The following is a 23,425-nucleotide window of genomic DNA, read 5'->3' as shown; positions in this document are numbered from 1 at the left end:
AATGTCTTTTGAGATAGGGCACATTTTACTAGCTATTAGGCACTGAGCTATAAATTTCTAACTTCTTGATATATCTTTCTGGTGCAATTCGTAACATTTAACATTAGTATTTTAACTAAAGGGTTTCATTCTGGACACAAATCAAGGACGCACCAAACCCCTTAGCACCTACAGCAAAAATTCAAATAAATTGCAAATATGTGTGGGTTAGGTTGATTGGCCATCCTAGAATGACCCTAGTGTCAGGGGGATTAATAGGGTAAATATGTGGGGTTACGGAAATAGAATCTGGGTGGGATTGTGGTTGGTGCAGACTTGATGGGTTGAATGGCCTCCTTCTGCACTGTAGGGATTCTATGATTCTATGGTAAACATATCATTTGGATTTAATTTCCTAATGATTGGAAACTGCAGTATTGCATAATTGTTGTGAGAAATTCAACAAAGATTGGGTCTTTCAATATCTTCACTTTTCCTCTCTTTGGTAATTATGCCTCTTTCGTCCTTGACTATTTCACTTCATTATCCTCAATCCTATGATGGAGCCTCACTGCATTGATATTCAATTCTCCTAGAAATGAACTCCAGTGCATTGTTCGAATTTTTAATGACATTATCAACTTTTGTTTATTTAAGTTCTCCTAGGTATGTAGAGTCATGTGAGTTTTTGATTAGGTCGATTGACAGAGACAAAGTCATGTGATTAACAGGAGGAGCTAAGCTTGCTGGAAAGCCCAGTTTCACTATCTTTTTAAAATACAAGCAGTTGCTGCCTGTACCTGCTAAAAGAAACAAATGTCCCTCTGTCTCACTCTCTCTGTCTCTCCAGAGGTTTTCTGAAAGATCCAATACTGTTAATCTAAGTCACAAGAATTATGCCTGTGTTTTGCTAATTTTAGAGATGGATTTAAGTCAATAAGGGAAATTTTGCTTGAATGGAGCTCAGTAATAGGTTAGCAGTTAAGAATTTAATCTTGTCATGTTTAAGTATTGTACAATTGTTAAAAATTAAACTAATTCATTTCTTGCAGTTAAACTGTTTTATTGTTAAATAAAATTTATTTTGATACAAGTGCCCCAGTTTGTCAGTGGAATCATGCCCTGGAGTGAAATATCTTATCCTTACAGTAATGCCAAAATAGAAAAATTGTTGAGGCCTAGTCTGCTTCACAATATACCTTGGGGTTTCTGATCTGGTATCCTTAAAATTCTTCCAGCCGCAATGGTAAACCTCACGGTTCATGAGATTGAATTTGATTTGCCAGTTATCTGTCCATTCTGGAATCCTGTTTATACCTTCCTGTATTTTGGTGCTATCTACCAAAATTAGTACTCACATTGCTCTCCCACAATTTGTCATCATCTTCTAGAAATTTTAACCCTATTACTAATTCTTGTGTTGAATCAGTTCTATGTTAGACAACATTGACTCTGGCATAGAAGCCAACAAAAAAATACCTTCCCAACAATCTGAGAAAATTCCTTTAACATTGAAACATAGAAACATTCAAGATAGGAGCAGGAGGGGGCCATCTGGCCCTTCAAGCCCGCACCATTCATTATGATCATGGCTGGTCGTCCAACTCAATAGCCTAATCCTGCTTTTTCCCCATAACCTTTGATCCCATTCGCCCCAAGTGCTATGTCTAGCCACCTCTTGAATATATTCAATGTTTGGTTACTTCCTGTAGTAATGAATTCCACAGGCTCACTACCCTTCAGGTGAAGTAATGTCTCATCACCTCTGTTCTAAATGGTCGACCTTGACTCCTCAGACTGCGACCCCTGGTTCTGGACTCCCCCACCATTGGGAACAACCTCCCTGCATCTACCCTGTCTAGTTAACATGACCTGCCACCTGCTTTCTGTTTTGTAACAATCCTTCAATTCATTCTTCTGCCTGGCCCTGAATTCTACATGCCTTGCCCTTTGTCATGAGTCTCTCGTTTGGCATTTTATCTGCAGTCTTTTCGAAATTCATGTCTACCCCATCTCCTGCATCGCTCTTGTCTGGTGTTTCTGTTATTGCTCCAAATATTTAAAACACATTAAGACTGGTTAGACAGGACCTTGCCTTATTGCAAGAAGATTGCTGGCTATTTTTAAATACATTGTCCATTGCTAGATGTTTTAAAACTTGGGAGCTTTGTTAACCTTTAACAATAATATAAAATGGCGATATTGTATTAGTTAACTGTTACATAATTTAGCCCAATCGTGCTTTGCAATGACGAAATGCGCACATCCGTGGAGATCAGGATGCACCTTATCCAGTTTCCAAGTAGGTGAGTAGCGAAACAGTTCACTTACCCCCGAACATCAACCCGAGCAATTGCACTGATATTGAGCTGCACTTGGACGAGGTTGCTGTTTGAATTATCCTTATTTGAACTGAAAAACAAGGCAGAAAAGAAACTAGTTTAACAGTAAATAATTTTAAATCTTAAAATTGTCCTTAAACTGTAGAAATCAGAATGTGAGCAATCATTAGAAAACATATGCTGCAGGAGTTAAACCTTGCATGCTATTTTTATTGCTAATAGAGCACGCGAATGTTTAAAACCTCAGAGAGTTAATTGGCAGTTGATTAAGTGATTTTCGTCAAATAAATATTTGTAAAAGAACGCCTTGAGAACCAAAATAGCACAACACATCACTCATATTTATTGAGATAAAGAAAGGAAAATAATGGCCAGACATCAGCTTAACTCCCCATATCCTTAAAAGGAACATCTGACCATATTTCATGACAGTTGATCAAGTTACCCTATTTTTATTGTTTGGACTATTTACTTTGGTAAGTTGTTAAACTTCAGCAACGACAAATATGAAGGTTGGAACAGGCTGCAGTTGCAAATTTCATCCAGTATTGATGTTTTGAATCACTATTTTTCAACCTTATTTTTCCATTTTTGTTTGAGTCCTGGCAAGATGCCACATATAAGAGGTTCAGCTACAAAATGACAAATCTTATTTTATCCTTGCACTCACAATAATATTTAAGTGATGCCTTTTAGTATCAAAAGGAACGTTCAATAAGTTTCTAGCACCATACTGAAAGATGAAGCCAGTTTATTAAAAACATTTCAAATCAGATATGCAGGTGACAAAGAAGGTTAAATGACTCTTAGTGTACAAGCAGTACACAAAATGAGACGTAAGTAAATGTTGCTTTTTTTCAGACATTCACAGAAACAGCACATTTTACTCTTGCAAGTGTCCTGAAAACTCAGGTGCATTGGGATAAGCTCTAAAGACTGAATAGATAATTAGAAAATATAAACATGAACGTTCCTCCCCAAGTTGGCATTTCCCAGTGTAAATAGTGCAATATAGGTCAATACAGCCGTAGGATTTGCAGACTGGGTGAAAGTGGAGAGTGTAGAGGGCACACAATGCACAATGGTAGCTTTTCATCCCATAAGACCGGAGTTATACTGGGGTGGTTAACACTGTGTTAAGTATCACCTTGTGTGGCTGAGGAGCCCATCTCTGCACATGGCAGTCTCTGCACACTTGCTACAGAGGAAGACAGTGAGCTGAGAGTGTGCACTTTCTATGTTCTCTGGGCTCTCTTCATGACCAGATGAACTTTGCATTTCTGCTCACCTCTTCCAATGCCTTTCCAAATGGACAGCCCCCAGCGATCATGGCCATCAGTATTAATGTCTGCCATTTTCTTATTTCACTTGCAGGTACCTTTGTGGTGGAGGAAAGGATGCCCAAGACATAAGAACATAAGAACTAGGAGCAGGAGTAGGCCATCTGGCCCCTTGAGCCTGCTCCGGTATTCAATAAGATCATGGCTGATCTTTTCATGGACTCACTTCATTTACCCACCCACTCGCCATAACCCTTAGTTCCTTTACTATTCAAAAACATATCTATCCTTGTCTTAAAAACATTCAATGTTTCAGGGTCTGAGTTCAAATCCCATCACAACAGACAATGAAATTTGAATTAAAAGTCTGAAATTAAAAATCTGACGATGACCATGAAACAATTGATTTGATTTGATTTATTGTTGTCACATGTATTAACATACAGTGAAAAGTATTGTTTCTTGCGTGCTATGCAGACAAAGCATACCATTCATACAGAAGGAAACGAGAGAGTGCAGAATGTAGTGTTACAGTCATAGCTAGGGTGTAGAGAAAGATCAACTTAATGCAACTTAACCTTAAGGTAAGTCCATTCAAAAGTCTGACAGCAGCAGGGAAGAAGCTGTGCTTGAGTCAGTTGGTACGTGACCTCAGACTTTTGTATCTTTTTCCCAAAGGAAGAAGGAGGAAGAGAGAATGACCGGGGTGCATGGTGTCCTTTATTATGCTGGCTGCTTTGCTGAGGCATTCGGAAGTGTAGACAGAGTCAATGGATGGGAGGCTGATTTGCATGATGGATTGGGCTACATTCACGACCTTTTGTAGTTCCTTGTGGTCTTGGACAGAGCAGGAGCCATACCAAGCTGTGATTCAGCCAGAAAGAATGCTTTCTATGGTGCATCTCTAAAAGTTGGTGCGAGTCGTAGCTGACACGCCAAATTTCCTTAGTCTTCTGAGAAAGTAGAGGCGTTAATGGCCTTTCTTAGCTACAGTGTCGGGATGGGGGGACCAGAACAGGTTGTTGGTGATTTGGACACCTAAAAGCTTGAAGCTGTCGACCCTTTCTACTTCGTCCCCATCCTCAACTCAGTCCTAAATCTGCTTCCCTTTATTTTGGGGCTGTGCCCCCTAGTTCTAGTTTCACTCGCCAGTGGAAACAAATTCCCTGCTTCTATCTGATCTAGTCCCTTCATAATCTTATATATTTCGGTATGATCTCCCCTCGTTCTTCTGAATTCCAATGAGTATAGCCCCAGTCTACTCAGTCTCTCCTCATAAGCCAGCCCTCTCAACTCCAGAATCAACCTAGTGAATCTCCTCTGCACCCTCTCCAGTGCCAGTATATCCTTTCTCAAGTGAGGAGACCAAAACTGTACACAGTACTCCAGGTGTGGTCTCACCAGCACCTTATCCTGCTGCAATATAACCTCGCAGTTTTTAAACTCCATCCGTCTAGCAATGAAGGATAAAATTCCATTTGCCTTCTTAATTACCTGCTGCACCTGCAAACCAACTCCTTGAGATACTTGCACAAGGACACCCAGGTCCCTCTGCACAGCAGCATGCTACAATTTTTACCATTTAAATAATAGCCTATTTTGCTGTTATTCCTACCAAAATGGTGGCCTCACGTTTACCAACATTGTACTTCATCTGCCAGATCCTTGGCCAGTCATCCCTTTGCAGACTTTCACCGTCCTCTGCACACTTTGCTCTGCCACTCATCTCAGTGTCATCAGCGAACTTTGACACACTACACTTGGGCCCCAAATTCAAATCATCTATGTAAATCGTAAATAATTGCGGTCCCAACACTGATCCCCGAGGCACACCTTTAGTCACTGATCGCCAACCAGAAAAACACCCATTTACTCCCACTGTATGCTTTCTGTTAATTTATCAGTCATCTGTCCATGCGAATACATTATTTAAAACCGTACACCTTTACCTTATGTAGTACCTTATCAAATTCCTTCTGGAAATCCAGATACACCACATTCACTGGTTCCCCCTTGTTCACTGCACATGTAAAGTTCTCAAATTAGTCAAACATGATCTTCCCTTCATGAGCCCATGCTGCGTCTTACCAATAAAATAATTTATATCCAGATGTCTCGCTATTTCTTCCTTAATGATAGATTCAAGCATTTTCCCTACTACAGCAGTTAAGCTAACCGGCCTATAGTTACCTGCCTTTTGTTTATCTCCTTTTTTAAACAGTGGTGTCACATTTGCTGTTTTCCAATCTGCGGGAACCACTCCAGAGTCCAGTGAATTTTGATAAATTAGCACAAGACGGTTGTAATAATCCTGATTCACCCATTAGGTAAATAACAACTTCAACATTAATTTACATATAGCTATAATAGAGGTTTGTAGACTTATGGCTGACAGTCAGCTCCTGAGAAGGTTCTGGAACAGAAACCTGAGCTCACCTAGAGCGATTCCCCCACCCTGCTCCTGGATTGTTTTCCCCAGTCACGTAACCCTTACTTTGCAGATGGATCTTTAAAGGGATAATCACCTCAAGGCTATGAACTATTGGCCGGTTCACCGTATAGAAGGTTTTTGAACTTCTGCTCAGAGAGTCACATCTGGTGATGATCAGATTCAGCTGGTGCTAATGCCCTGTTCTTGGATGTGTTCAGAACAACTTGTGGCATGGTTTGTTCTGAAAGAAGTTGTTAGTTACACAAAGATCGTAGTAGCAGCAAAGCTCAAGCAGCCTCCGTCTGTTCTTATTTATTTTTCCCAGGCAACGAGCGCGTGGTCTGTGCCCATTCTTGCACTGAAAGCCTTCAGTAGGTAAAGATGTTCCGACTTAGGGATCTATTGATGATAGTAACCAGCTCCTGAGAGAATTGGTCTTTTGCCTCTGTTGTGAAGCACAGCATTGGAACACAGCTAGTCCTGAGGTAAACTGGCCCTGTTTGAGTTGAGAAGCAAATGGAGAGAACACATTCTGAAACAGCTGTGGGGAGTTCTATCATTGAGAGCAGGGGGTTCCTTACGGTGGTGGTTAACCAATAGGACACAATGTACTCTCCCACAGGAAACAAACCATAGCACTCGTTGGGCTTACCATTCATAACTGCTGTCTGCTGTGCTGTGTTAATGCTCTGCAGCAAAACTGATCTCTCTAGGAAGCAAGTTTGAGAAAGATTAATGGATACCTTGGATTGCCCAAATTTCAGGCTCTGAACCTCCCTTGTTGTGTCTAAAGGAACACAAAGTACTACAATTGGCACTGAGTTCAATGCCAGAAAAATGACATATTTACATATCAATTTGCCTTTGGACTCCACTCCAGATTTTTTGTGAGGATTTACTTCCTTAGCTTGTACATCTCTCGAGGAACTATTCAGCTGAAGCTGGGAGTTTGGTTCATAAGTGCCAGGATGTGTCCACAGGCCTTTGGACCTGCACACTGCATGTCTAGAGGCCAAACCTCCTCTGAGTTCATCTGAAGCTTTAGCCTGGGGCCGTGAGGAGTTCAATTTGCACATGTCTTCACAAAGAGGGACAGCGGACGAGAGGTTGTGCACTGGCATTTAGCTCTCTTTTCCACATTGTTAATAGCCAGTAGTGGAAGCAAACAAGCACACAAAAGCGGAAGGCACGTTAACTCTCTTAGCCCATACTAGACCCATCACATTGACCTGTTGGGCATACAGACGATATGTGAGTAAGTTTTATAGATTAAGAGCTGCAATTCATTGGAAATGACTTTGGGAACTTTTTCTATGTTAAGGGCAGCATTTTAATGAGAATTCCTATCATTATAACAGCTCCACTGAGCAAAAATTCTGGAAAGTTTCTGATGGTGAAATAGGCACTGGAAGCTGTCATGTAGAAGCTCTTAAATAGAGGTTACGTTCACGGCTGCCAGATTACTTTTTGCAATCTCTGCCAGCTAAAAATATCAGCAATGGTGCTTTCTGCTTTTCTGATGCCTCCCTGAAGATTTTGGTGAAAGAGATGAGGGAAGGTTGGGGAATTCTGTTTCCCAGAAATGGAAAGAAGATTGGAAAGACATACTCACACCGAGACTGGAAAGAGAGATGTCAGAGATGGTCAGCATCATCCTGGGGACCACGATTCAACGTGTAGGAAACACTTCTAACACTCTGACAAGAACATAAACCTTTCCTTACCTCTCATCTCACCACCCCCCCCCCCTTAAAAATATTCTTTAATTTCTTTCTGTATCAAATGTTTTTCAGCTTCTTCTTAAATGCATCTATTCTATTGGCCTCAACCTATCAGTACGATCGCGAGTTTGAACCCTCCCCCGCATAATCCCCTGCAGGATCCCCCTGTATAGCCCCACTCAGGCCCCAGTGCCTTGACACACTGGCAGTGTCCAACTGGCACTACCGGGTTGTCAGATGGCCACTGTCAGAGTGTCCGGTGCCACTGTCGGGTGCCTGGTAGCCATTGCTGGGGTGCCAGTATGTCAGTTGGTGCACTGCCCGATGGGTCAGCCTGGTCATGCCCCTGACCATGTGGGGAATTCAAAGGCCTCCGAGTCTTCCCTGATGTAGCTATGGTGCCTGTTTCCCGCTATTGAAATACATCTGATTCTATACTGTAGGGATTTTTAAAAAGATATACAAACATTAACCAAATCAATGTCTTGTGCGTCCCTAATATAAACCAGTTCTCTCCAGTGCTCCCCTGTTGCAGTAAGCCTCAAGCAGAACAACAGGCACTATGGCCTCCCTCTCCAGGGCCTCTCATGTGGGGGCTCAGCTGGGGAAGAGAGAGGGACAGGCAGATGAAGAGGTTTCCCTCTGCCCCGTCCTGATGCCATCTCCCACCCCAACATCAGTCGCATCCAGTTCACAGCCACCTTTGCCACTGACAATCACCTTTAAAGTTTTAAAATGGACAGATTGCTAAATTTTAACTTGATAAACACACTACCTGTATTATTTTCTGCCTCTCTCCCAAGTCCCATTCTGGACAAAAAGCTACTCTGCAATTACTCGCAGCTCAATGCACACAGTTTTGTTTGGTTCGCTTTGCATTCCAACATTTTCACTGATCAACATTAATGAATTGCAGTACATAACCCCATAAGGAGATTCCTTCCAACCGAATTGTGATAAATTAATCGATTTCATCAAAAATAACCTCAGGGCGACCATTTTGTCCCATTCCAGTGTCTTGTTTAAATCTGTGGCAATGTGTGTTCACTTGAAACTCACCTTTTGATCTGCAGGTCAAAGCTGATACTGGCATCTGCTGTCTCCAAGCGCTGAACAGAAAAACGTAACCCCACAGACAGCTGACAAGAAAAGAAAGATCAAAGCGTTAACCATGAACAGCTGCTGGAGTTTCAGTATTGAATTGCTGCTGTGGAAAACACTTGTTGGCTATGGCACCAAAGGAACTAAATCTGCTGCAGTCTCTCACCTTTGTGAACAATGAATCTATAATTCATGCTGATTATATAACTTATCAGTCCACTTAATACATCCCGGATGATTTCTTTTAAGTTTCTTTGCCTGCTTCAATTGAAGCTTTCTTGATGATTATTCAACAAGTGGACAAAAATAGATTTGACCTCTAAAAATTAATTGGACTGTAAAAAAAAAAGTGGACTATTTGTAAATCCACTTTGATTTGTGGCGTAAACAAGCAGACATAACAGTAAATTTTAACACCAGGTGCAGAGATCGGTGGCAACCTCGAGGGTTAGTCATCCAAAATGGAAAATCTTCGTGGGCCAGCTGAATTCTATGCCCAAATTCCCAACATACATTTTGGATGCTCCATATCTGCAGGCTGAACTTATAAAATCAACCATTATATTGTTTCATAGAACTTGGAAGAACCTGCATCACAGAAACAGGTCATTTGGGCCAATTGGTTTTTGCCAGTATTTATGTTCCACACGGAACTCCTTCCAACCCTCTTCATCATCTAATACTATTACCATTCTTCCATTATTTTCTCTCTCCTCTGCGTGCCTAGTTTTGCCTTAAATTGCCTTTGGGGCGGCATGGTGGCACAGTGATTAGCACTGCTGCCTCACAGTGCCAGAGACCCAGGTTCGATTCCAGGCTTAGGTCACTGTCTGTGTGGAGCTTGCACATTCTCCTTGTGTCTGCGTGGGTTTCCTCCGGGTGCTCCAGTTTCCTCCCACAATCCAAAGATGCGCAGGTTAGGTGGATTAACCACACTAAAATGCCCCTTAGTGTCAGGAGGAATAGCTAAGGTAAGTGCATGGGGTTATGGAGATTGGGCCTGGGTGGGATTGTGGTCAGTGCAGACTTGATGAGCCCAATGGCCTCCTTCTGTACTGTAGGATTTTCTGACAAATACATCTGTATTATTGTCTCAATTATTCCTTGTGGTACAGTATTCCACATTCTTACCACTCGTTGGGTAATGATGATGCTCCTGAATTTCCCACAGGTTTATCAGTGACTATCTGATGATGCTTATGGTTTTTAGTTACAGTCTCTGGCACAAGTGGGAATGTTTTCTTTACATCTACCTTATCATTCTTTCATAACCTTTAAGGACCTGCATCAGGTCACCTTTTCTTTTCAAGAGGAATGAACCCTAGCCTGTTCCTTATAATGTATCCTTTCAGTTCTGATATCTTCTTGTATCTTTGTTACATTTTCGCCAGTGTCTATATATCCTTTTTATGATACGGAACTAGACTGTATGCAGTACTCAAAGTTGGTTGAAGCAGTACAAGTTTAACCTAAGCTTCAGCTTTCCAACTCAATCCCTCTAGAAATGCACGGTTTGTCTCCTGCATGATCGTATTGTTGCTACTTCTAGTAGTTTGTAAGTCTGAACCTTTAGACCTCTTACTCCTCTTCTATTTTCAGATTTTTATTATCCAAAAAATGTGGTCCTCCTTATTTTTTCTACCAAAATGTGATACCTCATGTTTAGCTAAATTGAAATTAACTGCCCTCCCATTCTGTAAGTAGGTTGATTTTTTTAATATATTTGTTGTAGTTTCCCTCAGTATTTCTTATATTCCCCAATTTGGCCCTGCCTGTAAATTTTGAATTTGTACTCCTGATTCATCACCCTAAATCATTTCTGTAAATGATGAACAACAATGGGCTTAAGATTGATCTTTCTGGAACACCATTTCCCATTGTTAGTCAGAATGAGTTTCCACCTTAACTCTTGCTCATTTTTCTGTTTTGTAGCCAACTTGCTATCCATTCGGCAACTTACTGCTGGACTCCTCATGCACTGATATGAGGTTGGAGACAACTATTCAGTACCTTATCAATGGCCTTTTAAGATCCAAATATATTACAGCTGCTGCATTGCGCTAGCCTACTCTAGCTATCACTTTAAGAATGTTTAAATAAGGTTGGTCAAGTATGAACTTCTTTTTTGGAATCTGTATTTACTACTTTTTAGAATATTAGCATTTTCTAACTGTTCCTATTTTGTATTTCTGAGTAAGAATTCCAATGCATACCCTACTATTGATATTAAACTAACTGGTCAAAGTCCCTTGGACTAATTCTATCTCCCTTTTAAATACAGGAACAACATTAGTTCATGTAATCTGAATTGTTAGTTTCTCTCGTACATGCAAAGCAATGTTCAATATTTCTGGCATTACTCCCTAGTGAGATTGCTTTAGTGGCATTATTCATAATCCCGATTTTGCTTTTGTCATTTTGCCTCTTTTTATAATTTAATATTGTTGCTTTGATTTTCTAATTGTTTTTGACTTCTTTCTTACCTTTACATGCACTCTTTTGTCATCTTTGTTACTGCTTATCTTTATTATGTACTTGGTGTTATGTCTTTTTCATTAGTTCAGTTTTACTCTCATCTCTTTCTTCATCTAGAGTGTTTCTTGTTTTGTTCTTATCTTTTTAAATCAGAAAATATTTCTCCTGAATTTGACTGATCATTATTTTAAATACGTCTGATTGTTGTCCTTTCTCATTGTCAAAATGTTTTGCTGCCTTGGCTCCTTTAAGTTACATCTCATCCCTTAAAGTTAGCTTTTTTTCTCCCATGTATTATTTTGATCTTTGTTTTATTTTCATATTTCTGAGACACTGCTTCAAAATTCATTACGTTATGATTACTATTGCCTATTCCCAGCACTTACTTCTCTATCTCCTCTGGTTCCTTTCCAGTAAGTTGATATACAACTCTTGTTGAGCTTCTTATTTACTGGGGAAGAAAGGAGTCCTGAACAAACTGTAAAAACTCTAATCCCTTTTCCTCCTTCCCTACCTTAGCTTGCCTTTCTGTGGGGGAGATTGTTGAAATCTCTTATGATTGCTATTTTATGACTTCTGCAAATTTCATAGATTGCCTTTGTATTTCTTTCTCTACATCCCTGCGTCCACTTTGCATTACCAAATTTTGGAAGGTACTTTATGCATTACATTTTAATAATAAATATTATAGGACAGAATCATTTGGAGGTGATAGGAGTCATGCCTGCCAGCTGAATCAAGAGCCTATCTGGAAGTTGAGAGGCCAGCAGCAAGCCTTTTCCCAGAATCTAAAAAACTGGTTAGAGACTCGCGTTGCTTCCTGCTGAACCAAAAGCCTATCAGGCAGTTGAGAGGCTAATGGTGAACCTTTACCCAGAATCAGGACCCGAGGGACCGAGGTGTCATTTATCATGAGTTACCAGTCAATCAGAATCTGGCAGTTCTTTTGCTCAAAGGCTCTACCAGGGAGGTGGTGGCTGGCTTCCAAAATGATAGATGCCAAAGGCCCAGGATCACAGAGCGTCCACATTTTGATGCAACTTATTATTGTTACATGTGCTTGTATAAAGTGAAAAGTATTGTTTCTTGTGTGCTATACAGACAAAGCATAGAGAGAGTGCAGAATGTAGTGTTACAGTCATGGGCAGGGCATAGAGAAAGATCAACTTAGTATGAGGTAGGTCCATCCAAAAGGCTGATGGCAGCAGGGAAAAAGCTGATCTTGAGTCAGTAGATACAGGATCTCAGACTTTTGTATCTTTTTCCCCATGGAAGAAAGTGGAAGAAAGAATATCCAGGGTGTGTAGGGTCCTTGATTACGCTGGCTGCTTTTCCGAGGCAGAGGGAGGTGTAGACAGAATCAATGGATGGGAGGCTGGTTTGCATGGTGGACTGGGCTTTGTTGGTAAGTAGTGGTGAGAAAGGTTTTGCAGGGGGTGGGGCTGGGGTGGGCGAGGCACCTGAGGAGTGGGTTGACACATAGAGGGCAGGACGTGGCTCTCAATGAGCCACCCCCTTCCCAATGTCAGATCCCTTGATCAGGCACTGAGTGTCCCCCACATCAAAAACTAGGAGCTTTTAAAGAAAGAGCAGCATGCATTGCATTAAGGCAAATTTTGACATATGGCATACTTGTCTCATACAGGAGCAGAAGATGCATTCTATTTGTAATAGAGATCAAGATCATTTGTCTGACTGCTGAAACTGTTTGAGGTGCTGGATAGAGTGACTGTTGAAGTCTGGAAGTGATTTTAAGGCAGCCATTTCAATGAAGGGTTAAGATAATTTCATAAACCTTGAAAGCAAAGCATGAGTTATAACTAGTGGTTTTGACTTTTAACTCTGTATGTTTCCAATAAACATCACGCATAGGCTGGTAAATTCCTGGGAGGTACTCCTGCTCCCCAGGCATTACTTCACCAGAAATGACATGGAAACTCTGTTTATGTACATAAACACTGCACTTCCTGCAGAGCAATGTTGGTGCAAATTTATCTAAAGTAAGTAAGACTATTCATCAGAATAAGAGTAATTTTATGAATTCACCCAGCTGGTGTAGAGATTTGCCTATTGAGAATACAGCTTGGAAATTTGAACATTGATCTCCAACTTCCTTTGAGCTGCTCCTGTTTATTGCACTTCCTGTGTCAGAATGGGAGCAGCTCTGATGAAATTGCCAGTCAAGTGAATTGTTACTTCGGGAAGCATTGGTCAGACCACTGCGGTCATTATAAATGTGATCGTGTCCACAGTATTGGCAAGGCCGTAATCAGAGTAATTTAATTAAGTGCTAATCTATAGTTGATGGCTTGGAGTTAAAGTACTGGTTTAATCATTCATAAAAAATTAGTTCCTCTTCCTACTTTCATATATCAGCCTCTCAGCTGTAGTGTTCGTACTTGTATTCAATTTATGGTATGCATTTACAGCTTATACAGACGGTGTGTTAAGACATTGAAGTTTGGTCCAGTGAAGATCTTTTGGTACAACATTTCCAGATTTTCAAACCTTCCACAGCCCGCAATGTATCATGCTTCTGATCTGTGTGAACATTACACACTTGACTCAGAAACTAATATGAAGTTCAAGGGTCAGTGATTCATTCCTCCTCACTGAATCAAACAACTCAATCAGGGACTCACCCTTTGACCTACTTCTGCACTTGCCAAGTGATACAACATGGGACCACCAACAGATTCAAAAGGAGCATCAATTACTGTAAAACATAGCTATTAACTAAAAATAACAGAAAAGCACTACGCCAAACAACTACACAAACAGAGTTGCCCACTGAAACTTTCAGGCCGACGACTGTAGTACTCTTTTTCATTTTGCACATTTACATTGAGGTTGATACCAGCTGTGGGAACAGGATGTAACACACACTGACTGGGGACAAATTTTTCAGCGTACACTGGGGCCGCCATGTTGGGGGTCCCCAGTCCACCCATGTCATCGGCACATAGGCAAATCCCTTGCTGTGGGAGGCCTCCTAACTGGACTGACTCGACACTTGCCATCCTATTAAGGACTGTGGGTAAGTTCCTGATACCCATTGTGACATCAAGCTGGCAGGATAGGAGTTGCTGAGGCAGAAAGTTGAGCATGGGAATGCCCCTAGGTTGCTCCAGAGAAGTGAACAAGTAAAGAGACCTGAAGCCAGTGGGGCCATCAGAGCAGAGGGGAAATCCATGCGCAAGGTTAGTTTTGGACTCAGTTATAGCTTTCTATCACTACAATCGCTTCAACAGTGGGAAACTACTGATGGCTATTGCAAAATAATTGGTTGCCCACCTCCCACCCCATCCCCATGGGTCAGGAAAATTCAGCCCATGATTCATATCATGTAAATTTAATTTTGGTTGGATGCAGAACCATACAGTAATCACTAACTATCCAGCCATCCAGGCTGAAGCTTAAGCAGTATCTTCAATATACCAAAAATGTGATACTGGCTTGGATTTTTTCCTGACCTGCCAGGAGTGGGTTGTCAGAAATACATGGATTGCCTGGATGGCAAGATTCCCCTCCATGCTGTGGAGTTTAACTCAGTTTGTGTGTCACTAGTTCCCTATCGGGATATCACCTACTTAACAGGCTAACAGGATAGTCAGTGACAGGTCAATTTAACAAATTTATTAAATTTCTTTGAGGATGTAACAAGCAGGGTGGATAAAGGGAAATGGTGTGTTTCCAAAAGGCACTTTGGCAGGAAGTACAGAAGAGCAGAATATCATTTAAATGGAGAGAGATCACAAAACGCCACAGAGGGACCGGGATGTCCATGTACACGAATCTTAAAATAGTAGCATGCAGCTACAGCAAGTAACTGGAATACAAGCCTTTATTGCAAGGGGAAGTAGAGAAGTCTTGCTACATCTGTACAAGGGACTGCACCTAGAATGCAACATACAGTTTTGGTCACCTTACTTAAGAAAGTATTTCCTTACATTAGAGGTAGTTCAGGAAAGGTTCATCAGGTTGATTTCTGGGATGAAGTGGCTCTATTATGAGGAAAGGTTGAGCAGATTGGACCTATACTCATTCGAGTTCAGAAGGATGAGAGGTGATGTTATTGAAACATACAAAATTCTGAGGGGGGCTGAACAGTTAGATGCTGACAGGATGTTTCCCCTTGTAGGAGCACAATTTAACAAAGGGTCTCTGTTAAAAAAAGAGGGATGAAGAAAAATTTCTTCTGAGGATACAGAACAAGATGGTGGCAGAGCGAGACGACTTCTTGTAAGCTGTGACCAGCATATCTTCTAATTCTATCTTTTACTCTTGTTCTATGCTTCTAAAACTTTATTCTAACTAATTTAAACTCTTTAACAATGCTTTAATTCAATCTCTTGCGGTTTTGGTCATCCTTAGGACCCTGGAGACCCCTGCTGCCATCAGGCATTTGAATGAATCTACTTCACATTAAGTTGGCCTTTCTCTACACCCTACCTATGACTGGAACACTACATTCTGCGCTCTCTCGTTTCTTTTTCTATGTATAATAAGCTTTGTCTGTATAGCGCACAAGAAACAACACATTTCACTGTATACTAACTAATACATGTGACAATAATAAATCAAATCAAATCACAGAAAGGTCCCTGCCTCACAGAGATGTAGAACCTGGCTCGTTGAAAATATACGAGGCTGAGTTTGATAGATTTTTGATTGACAAGTGATGGTTATGGGGCACAGGCAGGAATTGGGGCACAGGCGGGACTGCAAAACTCTTTATGGGACTAAGTCCCAGGACCTTGCAAGAAGTAAATCCCGGGAGTCCCGGACAGGACAATAGGGGATGTCCAGAGGGGGCTAGGGAGGGGGTCCAACTGTGACACTGGGGAAGTGGAGGGTAGGAGGTGGTGAGCGGAGGCTAGTGACGGACGGGGTCCCCATACCCCATCCCCGATGACAAGTGGTGACAGCACCGCAACTTTGAGGGCATCTTCAGAATAAGGTATCCCCTGCTTCCCATCTGAGATGGGGAAAAGTGTAAATGTCATTTTCCCACCCTACCTGCTCCCACCAGCCTAAAAATTGAGCTTCCATGGGGTAAAGCTCTAATGCGGCCATTAAATGGTCATTTAAGGACTTTAAGAGATGAATGGACAGGATTCCCGCTCAAAGCCCTGCCTGCCCAAATGCAAAATTGCATCTGGTTTGAGTCGAAGGGTCCCCAGGGTCCTGTGCATTTGATTTTATGCTCCCCTGCCTTGGAGCCCATCTTGGGTAGGAGTGTAAAATTCTGCCCCTGATTTTTAAGAATCTAATCCCCACTGGATTCAAAGCTGCCCTGTTGTTCAGTTAAGTCCTTCTTTTTTGTGCTTTTGAGCATCACTGTGTCACAAAATATTTTACAAGAGATACCCTTTTGATTGCATATAAACAGCATGGGATGGTTAAGGCTTTCTAATATAGTGGTAATATCACTGGACTCATCAGCCTGAGGCCCAGACTGATGTTCTGGGACATGGATTGAAATCCCACCACGACAGCTAGTGGAATTAAATTCAATTAATAATTCTGGAAAAAAGCTAGCCTCAGTAAGTGATGACCATAAAACAATCATTGATTGCTGTAAGGATAAGGTATTTGCTAAATCTTCATCCAGAAGTACCAAGTGGATCATTGATCTCAGCCTTTTCTGGAGTTCTCCAGCATCACAGATGCAAATCTTCAGGCAATTCGTGGTTTGTTATATACATTAATGACTATTTGTGAATGTAGAATATATAATTGGAAAGTTTGCAGATGATATGTAAATTGATAGTGTTGTTGATAGTGAGGAGGATTGTCTTAGGCTAAATTTGTGACTAAGGAATTTTAAGGATCAGCCGGTAAATTGGGTAAAGCAAAGGCAGATGGAATTTCATTCTAATAAGTGTGAGGTGATCCAATTTGGGAGATGTAATAAGGGTAGGATATACATAATGAATGGTAGGTTCCCAGGGAGTATTAATGAACGAAAGGACCTTGGTGTACAAATCTATAGATCCCTGAAGGTGGCAGCACAGGTAGATAGGGTGGTGAAGAAGGCATATGGAATACTTGCTTTCATTAGCTAGGGTACACAATATAAGAGTAGGCAGGATTACTATTTATTTATTTATTAGTGTCACAAGTAGGCTTACATTAACACTGCAATGAAGTTACTGTGAAAATTCCTTAGTCACAATTTTATAAAACATTGGTTAGGCTACAGATTGTGCGCAGTTCTGGTCACCATACTATTGAAAGGATGTGGTTGCAGAGGATGCAGAGGACACTCACCAGGATGTTGCCTGGGATGGAAAGTTTGAGGTATAAGGAGAGACTGCATAGGCTGGATTTGTTTTCTCTGGAGCACAGTAGGCTGAGGGGGGATCTTATAGAGTTATATAAAATTATGAGACAAATACTTAGGGTAGATCATAAGAAACCTTTCCCCATAGCACAGGTTTTCTTTGACCAGACGGCATTGGTTAAAAATAGGAGGAAGTGGTTTAGAGGGGGTGTGAGGAATTTTTTTGTTCACCCAGATGGTGGTGGGAATATAGAATGTACTGCCTCCCAGCATGGTGGAGGCAGGTACTCCTTTGAAAAGCACTTAAATCACCAAAGCATAGTAGGCTATGGTCCAAGTGCTGATAAATGGGATTAGTATAGATTGGTATTTGATGGTCATTATAGACCTGGTGGGCCGAAGGGCCTGCTTGTGTGCAGTATGACTCTATGGCTAATTCACAGCAATGACTCTTAACTACCCTCTGAAATGGATGAGTGAAGCACTCGGTTCAAGGGCAATTAGGGATGGGCAACAAATGCTGGCATTGCCAGCGATACCCATGTCCCATGAAAGAAATATTTTTAAAAAGGATGCAGTTATGTGAAGAAGTCTTTGCCAAGTGTTTCCTTTGCTTGGAAATAGAGCTGCTCTGTGCTGGTTTGTGACTTCAAATCAAGTGATATAATCCATGGCATTAACTCTGAAGTTACTCATTTTACAGATGCTTAAAGCATGCATCCAAAATTATTCTCTCTGGCCTTCCATCGTAAACACTAATCTGATTATTTTAAAATATTTGCAAAATCAAAATGTTTTTGTCAAATAACAGCCCTCCAAATTGGAATTGAATGATAGGCTTTCTCCTCTTCTCAAAATGTGGACATTGGACTATCATTTCCACTGAGCCTCAAACAAAACTAAATTATATAATTCTGAAAAGTTACATGACTTACATTGGTTCCAGCTGTCATAGGATTCCCTAGGTCACACACAACCACTTGAGTCGAATTGCCCACTTTATAGGCACAATTTAACTTGCTCAGTGCCTGGGGACAAAGCACAAGGTGACACAAAACATAAGGATTTTTGCACAAATGTTTCATTGAGGTCAGACTTTTGCGATTTAAATTTTGGTGGCTCTGGGCAATTTCCCTTATCACATCAAATGATGTAGAGATGCCAGCTTTGGACTGGGGTGGACACAGTAAGAGTTTCACAACACCTGGTTAAAGTCTAACAGGTTTATTTGCTAGCACGAGCTTTCAGAATGCTGCTCCTTCATCAGGTGAGTGGAGAGTTGGGTATAGACACAGACTCAATTGCAAGATAATGGTTGGAATGTGAGTCTTAACAGGTAATGAAGTCTTTACAGGTACCGACAATGCAAGTGGAGAGACAGATAAGCACAGGTTGAAGAGGTGTGAATTGTCTCAAACCAGGACAGTTGGAAAGATTTTGCAAACCTAGGCCAAATGGTGGGGGAGAAAGGTAGTGTGACATGAACCCAAGATTCCGGTTGAGGCCATCCTCATATGTGTGGAACTTGGCTATCAGTTTCTGCTCGGCGATTCTGTGTTGTCATGTGTCTTGAAGGCCGCCTTGGAGAATACTTACCTGAAGGTTGGGGGCTGAATGCCCTTGGCTGCTGAAGTGTTTCCCTCCAGGAAGAGAACACTCCTGCCTGGCGACTGTCGAGCGGTGTCCATTCATTTGTTGTTGTAGCGTCTGCATTGTCTCACCAATGTAATATGCCTCGGGACATCCTTTCCTGCAGCTTATCAGGTAGACAATGTTGGCCAAGTCACATGAGTATGTACCATGTACCTGGTGGATGGTGTTCTCACATAAGATAATGGCATCCTTCCCAATGATTCAGCACGTCTTACAGAGGTTGCTGTGACATGGTTGTGTGATGTCGTGGTCGCTGCTCTTCAGATGCAATTCTACAACTCATCCGCTTCATCCTGGACCTCAATGTCTTCACCTTCAATAACCAGTTCTTCATCCAGGTGCATGGAACTGCCATGGGAACCAAATGTGCACCTCAATATGCCAACATCTTCACGCACAGGTTTGAACAAGACCTCTTCACCGCACAGGACCTTCACTGGTACTATACACTAGATACATCGATGACATTTTCTTCCTTTGGACTCATGGCAAAGAATCACTGAAAAGAGTACATGATGACATCAACAAGTTCTATCCTACCATCAGACTCACCATGGAGTACTCTCCAGAATCGGCTGCATTCTTGGACACATGCATCTCCATCAAGAACGATCGCCTCAGCACTACACAGTACTGCAAGTCCACGGATAACTTCATGATGCTCCACTTCTCCAGCTTCCATCCTAAACATATTAAAGAAACCATCCCTTATGGATAAGCCCTCCACATACACATGATCTGCTCAGTAGAGGAGGATCACAACAGCCACCTACAGACGCTGAAAGACGCCCTTGTGAGAACAGGATATGGCGCTCCACTCATCGATCGACAGTTCTGACGTGCCACAGAGAAAAATCGCACTGACTTCCTCAGAAGACAACAAGGGTCACGATGGACAGAATACCCTTCTTCATCTAGTACTTCCCCGGAGCTGAGAAGCTATGACACCTTCTCCGGAGTCTTCAATATGTCATCAATGAAGACGAGCATCTTGCCAAAGCCACCCACACTATTTGCCTTCAAGCAACTGTGCAACCTCAAACAGACCATTGTCCGCAGCAAACCACCCAGCCTTCAGGAGAACAGTGACCACGACACCACACAACCCTGCCACAGCAACCTCTGCAAGACATGTCAGATCATCAACACGGATGCCATCATCGCACGTGAGAACTCCATCTACCAAGTACATGGTACATACTCTTGCAATTCGGCCAACATTGTCTACCTGATATACTGCAGGAAAGGATATCCTGAAGCATGGTACATTGGCAAGACCATACAGATGCTACGACAACAGATGAATGGACACCACTTGACAATCACAAGGCAAGAGCGTTCTCTTCCTGTTGAGGAATACATCAGCAGTCAAGGGCATTCAGCCTCTAATCTTCAGGTAAATGTTCTCCAAGGCGACCTTCAAGACACACAACGCAGAATCGCCAAGCAGAAACTGATAGCCAAGTTCTGCACACATGAGGGCAGCTTCACTTCGGATCTTGGGTTCATGTCACACCACTGCCGCCCCCCCCCCGCCCGATTTTGGCCTGGGCTTGCAAAATCTTCCTAACTGTCCTGGCTTGAGACAATTCACATGTTTTTAACCTGTGCTTAACCGTCTTTCCACTCACATTGTCTGTACCTGTAAAGACTTGATTACCTGTTAAGACTCACATTCCAACCATCATCTTGGAAGTGAGTCTGTGTCTTTATATGCCCTGTTTGTGAAGCCAACTCTTCACTCACCAGATGAAGAAGCAGTGCTCCGAAAGCTTGTGCTACCAAATAAACCTGTTGGACTGCTGTTGTCAGACTATACAAAATATAAATATTTTCCTTCTCCCCCAGAAGCTGTAAATGGTGAAGGATAGCCATATGGATTGTGTTGGTTCCCAGAAAGGGCTGAATTCTGTGCGAGGTCTTGTCTACTGTCTCGAGAGCTGATGGGAAACTCCCGTAAGTTATGTGGGGGAGTCCCAGTGGAATCAAGTGCCTTTCAGTGGACAGTGTCAGGCCTCCCCTATGACTGACACTCATAATCAACTGAGAATTGATGGCTGATGACTGCATTGCACCCAGAAGACGCTCAGTGGGGGTCTAGGCTAAAGGAGTCAGTGAAGGAAATTGGGATTATGAGCTGGGAGGAGGGAGCAGGGATGTGGTCAGAGATAAGGACAAGGGGTACCTTTCCGCAACCACTCCCCACTCCACCCATTTCCAGATACTCCGATCAGATAGCATTTGTTGGGCAACCGTCTTAGGGCATAGTAAGGCTCCCATTAAATCCCTAGGGGACCACTCAATTGTGTTGGCCTTCAGGATAATGGGTGTCAGTTGCTTCATGAATGAGCCTAAATGACATCCCACCCCCACTAGCCAGCTGAGAATCCTGGGTCAGCCCCTTATTCATAGAGCTTTTCCCACTACTGACAGGAATGTTGCAGCCTCAATGCTCTGTAACATGACCTCAATGAAAAATACAGAGCTGCCCATTACATTATCAACACCCACATTATATGTGCTTGTTAAACTTTATTTTGAAAATACGCTGTTAATACAAATACTGTTACATTGTAATAGCGACATCAGTATTCTTGAAATTCAACTCCTGAACTTGGAAATTCACAATTCTGTGAAGCACCTACACTTCAGTCCAATTTTACATGCTTCTTCATGTTTCTTCATAATCAATTAACTTCATGTTGCAAACCCATCAGTTACAATAGGAGAGATTCTTAGAAAAAAGGTAGCTAATATTGCCCTCATGACCATCATCAACTTTATGCTATTTGCCAATTTTTTTGCCTAAAGAAATCTATTTTGAACTATTACTTGACTCATACTGCAAACCACGGCTACTGAGACTAATCTGACATTCTTTAATTCATTACCTCGTTGTTGCGTATGATACCAATATAATCTGCTTCAGGTGGGATTATGACACTGAGTTCTGCTTCATATGCTCCTTCCCCTTCATTTCTTGCATTAATGATTAAACTGAGAGGGTTCTCGTCTCCAAATATTAGCTGTTGTCTATCACTGAAACACAAAAAGGTGAAGCAGCAATGCATTGTACTCTTTATCCTCTCCTAGTCAAACTGACAGGAGGTTATCAATCATAAATACGCTCCACAGATGTTAAAGATATCACTTCTTTGGTCTCTTACTGACAATAAAAATGATCTCAATTTGGCCATGATGAACATCTACATATTTGACTGTAAAACTTACACATTGATAAACTTTAGCGAAATGTATGACATACATAATTTTCAACTTACGTGGTAGCTGATAGTTTCAGGGCTGGGATGCACACATTGTCTTTTCCGCAGTCCAGCAGAATATGTGCCTATGTGAGAAATGAAGATGCTATAATAATAAAGTCCACCATTTAGTTTTAAAATATTGTATTAGTTGTGAGATGTGTAAGATTTTAGAAACTGCATTTAAATTGTTTCCTAACCAGTATCAAGAGTCAGACCCAACTTGATGCAAGAGTTAGGCTCTCTGATCCTTGCCACAGTGCAGGGCCACGGAAATTGCTTAAACATGTGCTAGTTGGCTAAATGCCAAGAATTAGAACAAATACATCTTAAACAGTGTCTCAGACTATCCAATGCATTAATATTCACTCATGTAAATTTCCTGACTTCATATAATCTCAGTGTCTCTCCACAATGTCTTTCATTCATAATGATACACTGCAATTAGCTTGACAAGGCAACACGAGAAAGTTCCTTTCTATAAAAGATGCAGCCCTTGTTAGGAATACCAGGGGGAACTGACCTTACTAATAGCAGACAATTCCTCAAACTCCAGCATAAATCAATCTTTCTCTCCCCCAGAGCCTGGTCTGCACACAAGTAAGAAAGATCTCACCTGCCTATAGGAGCAATAGGGAGAAATTTGGAAACAACTGCTGATGAGCTCTACTTACGGTGAAATACAGGGAAACTAAAATGACCCAAAAACAAACCCACATGCTGTACAGATTGCACAAATGCTAGATCCTATAAATTTCACTCACAGCTAGTGGAGGAACACTGGAAGGACCGCAGCCTAAAAGGTACACTTTGACACATGTTCTGGTCGTGTTCCAGAATGCAAATATCAGGACAGCAATTCAGGGAGGCCACTGGACCAAGATTGGTTTGTTT

General features: G+C 41.7%; 1 protein-coding gene across 1 annotated transcript in view; it reads right to left on the bottom strand.

Annotated features, from left to right (window-relative positions):
• Positions 1–23,425, bottom strand: part of itga8 (integrin, alpha 8) — a 188,696-nt gene that overhangs the window by 73,262 nt on the left and 92,009 nt on the right. Inside the window, exons 19-23 of the mRNA XM_080210484.1 lie at positions 22,550–22,617; positions 22,160–22,307; positions 18,551–18,643; positions 8,813–8,892; positions 2,311–2,391 (exon numbers count right to left, since the gene is read on the bottom strand). Of these exons, the coding sequence (XP_080066610.1) occupies positions 2,311–2,391; positions 8,813–8,892; positions 18,551–18,643; positions 22,160–22,307; positions 22,550–22,617 (470 nt within the window). The remainder of the gene's footprint in view (positions 1–2,310; positions 2,392–8,812; positions 8,893–18,550; positions 18,644–22,159; positions 22,308–22,549; positions 22,618–23,425) is intronic.

Source organism: Carcharhinus amblyrhynchos, chromosome 2, assembly GCF_965287045.1.
Source record: "Carcharhinus amblyrhynchos chromosome 2, sCarAmb.v2.hapA, whole genome shotgun sequence".
NCBI lineage: Eukaryota > Metazoa > Chordata > Chondrichthyes > Carcharhiniformes > Carcharhinidae > Carcharhinus > Carcharhinus amblyrhynchos.
This window is presented reverse-complemented; position numbering and strand designations above follow the sequence as displayed.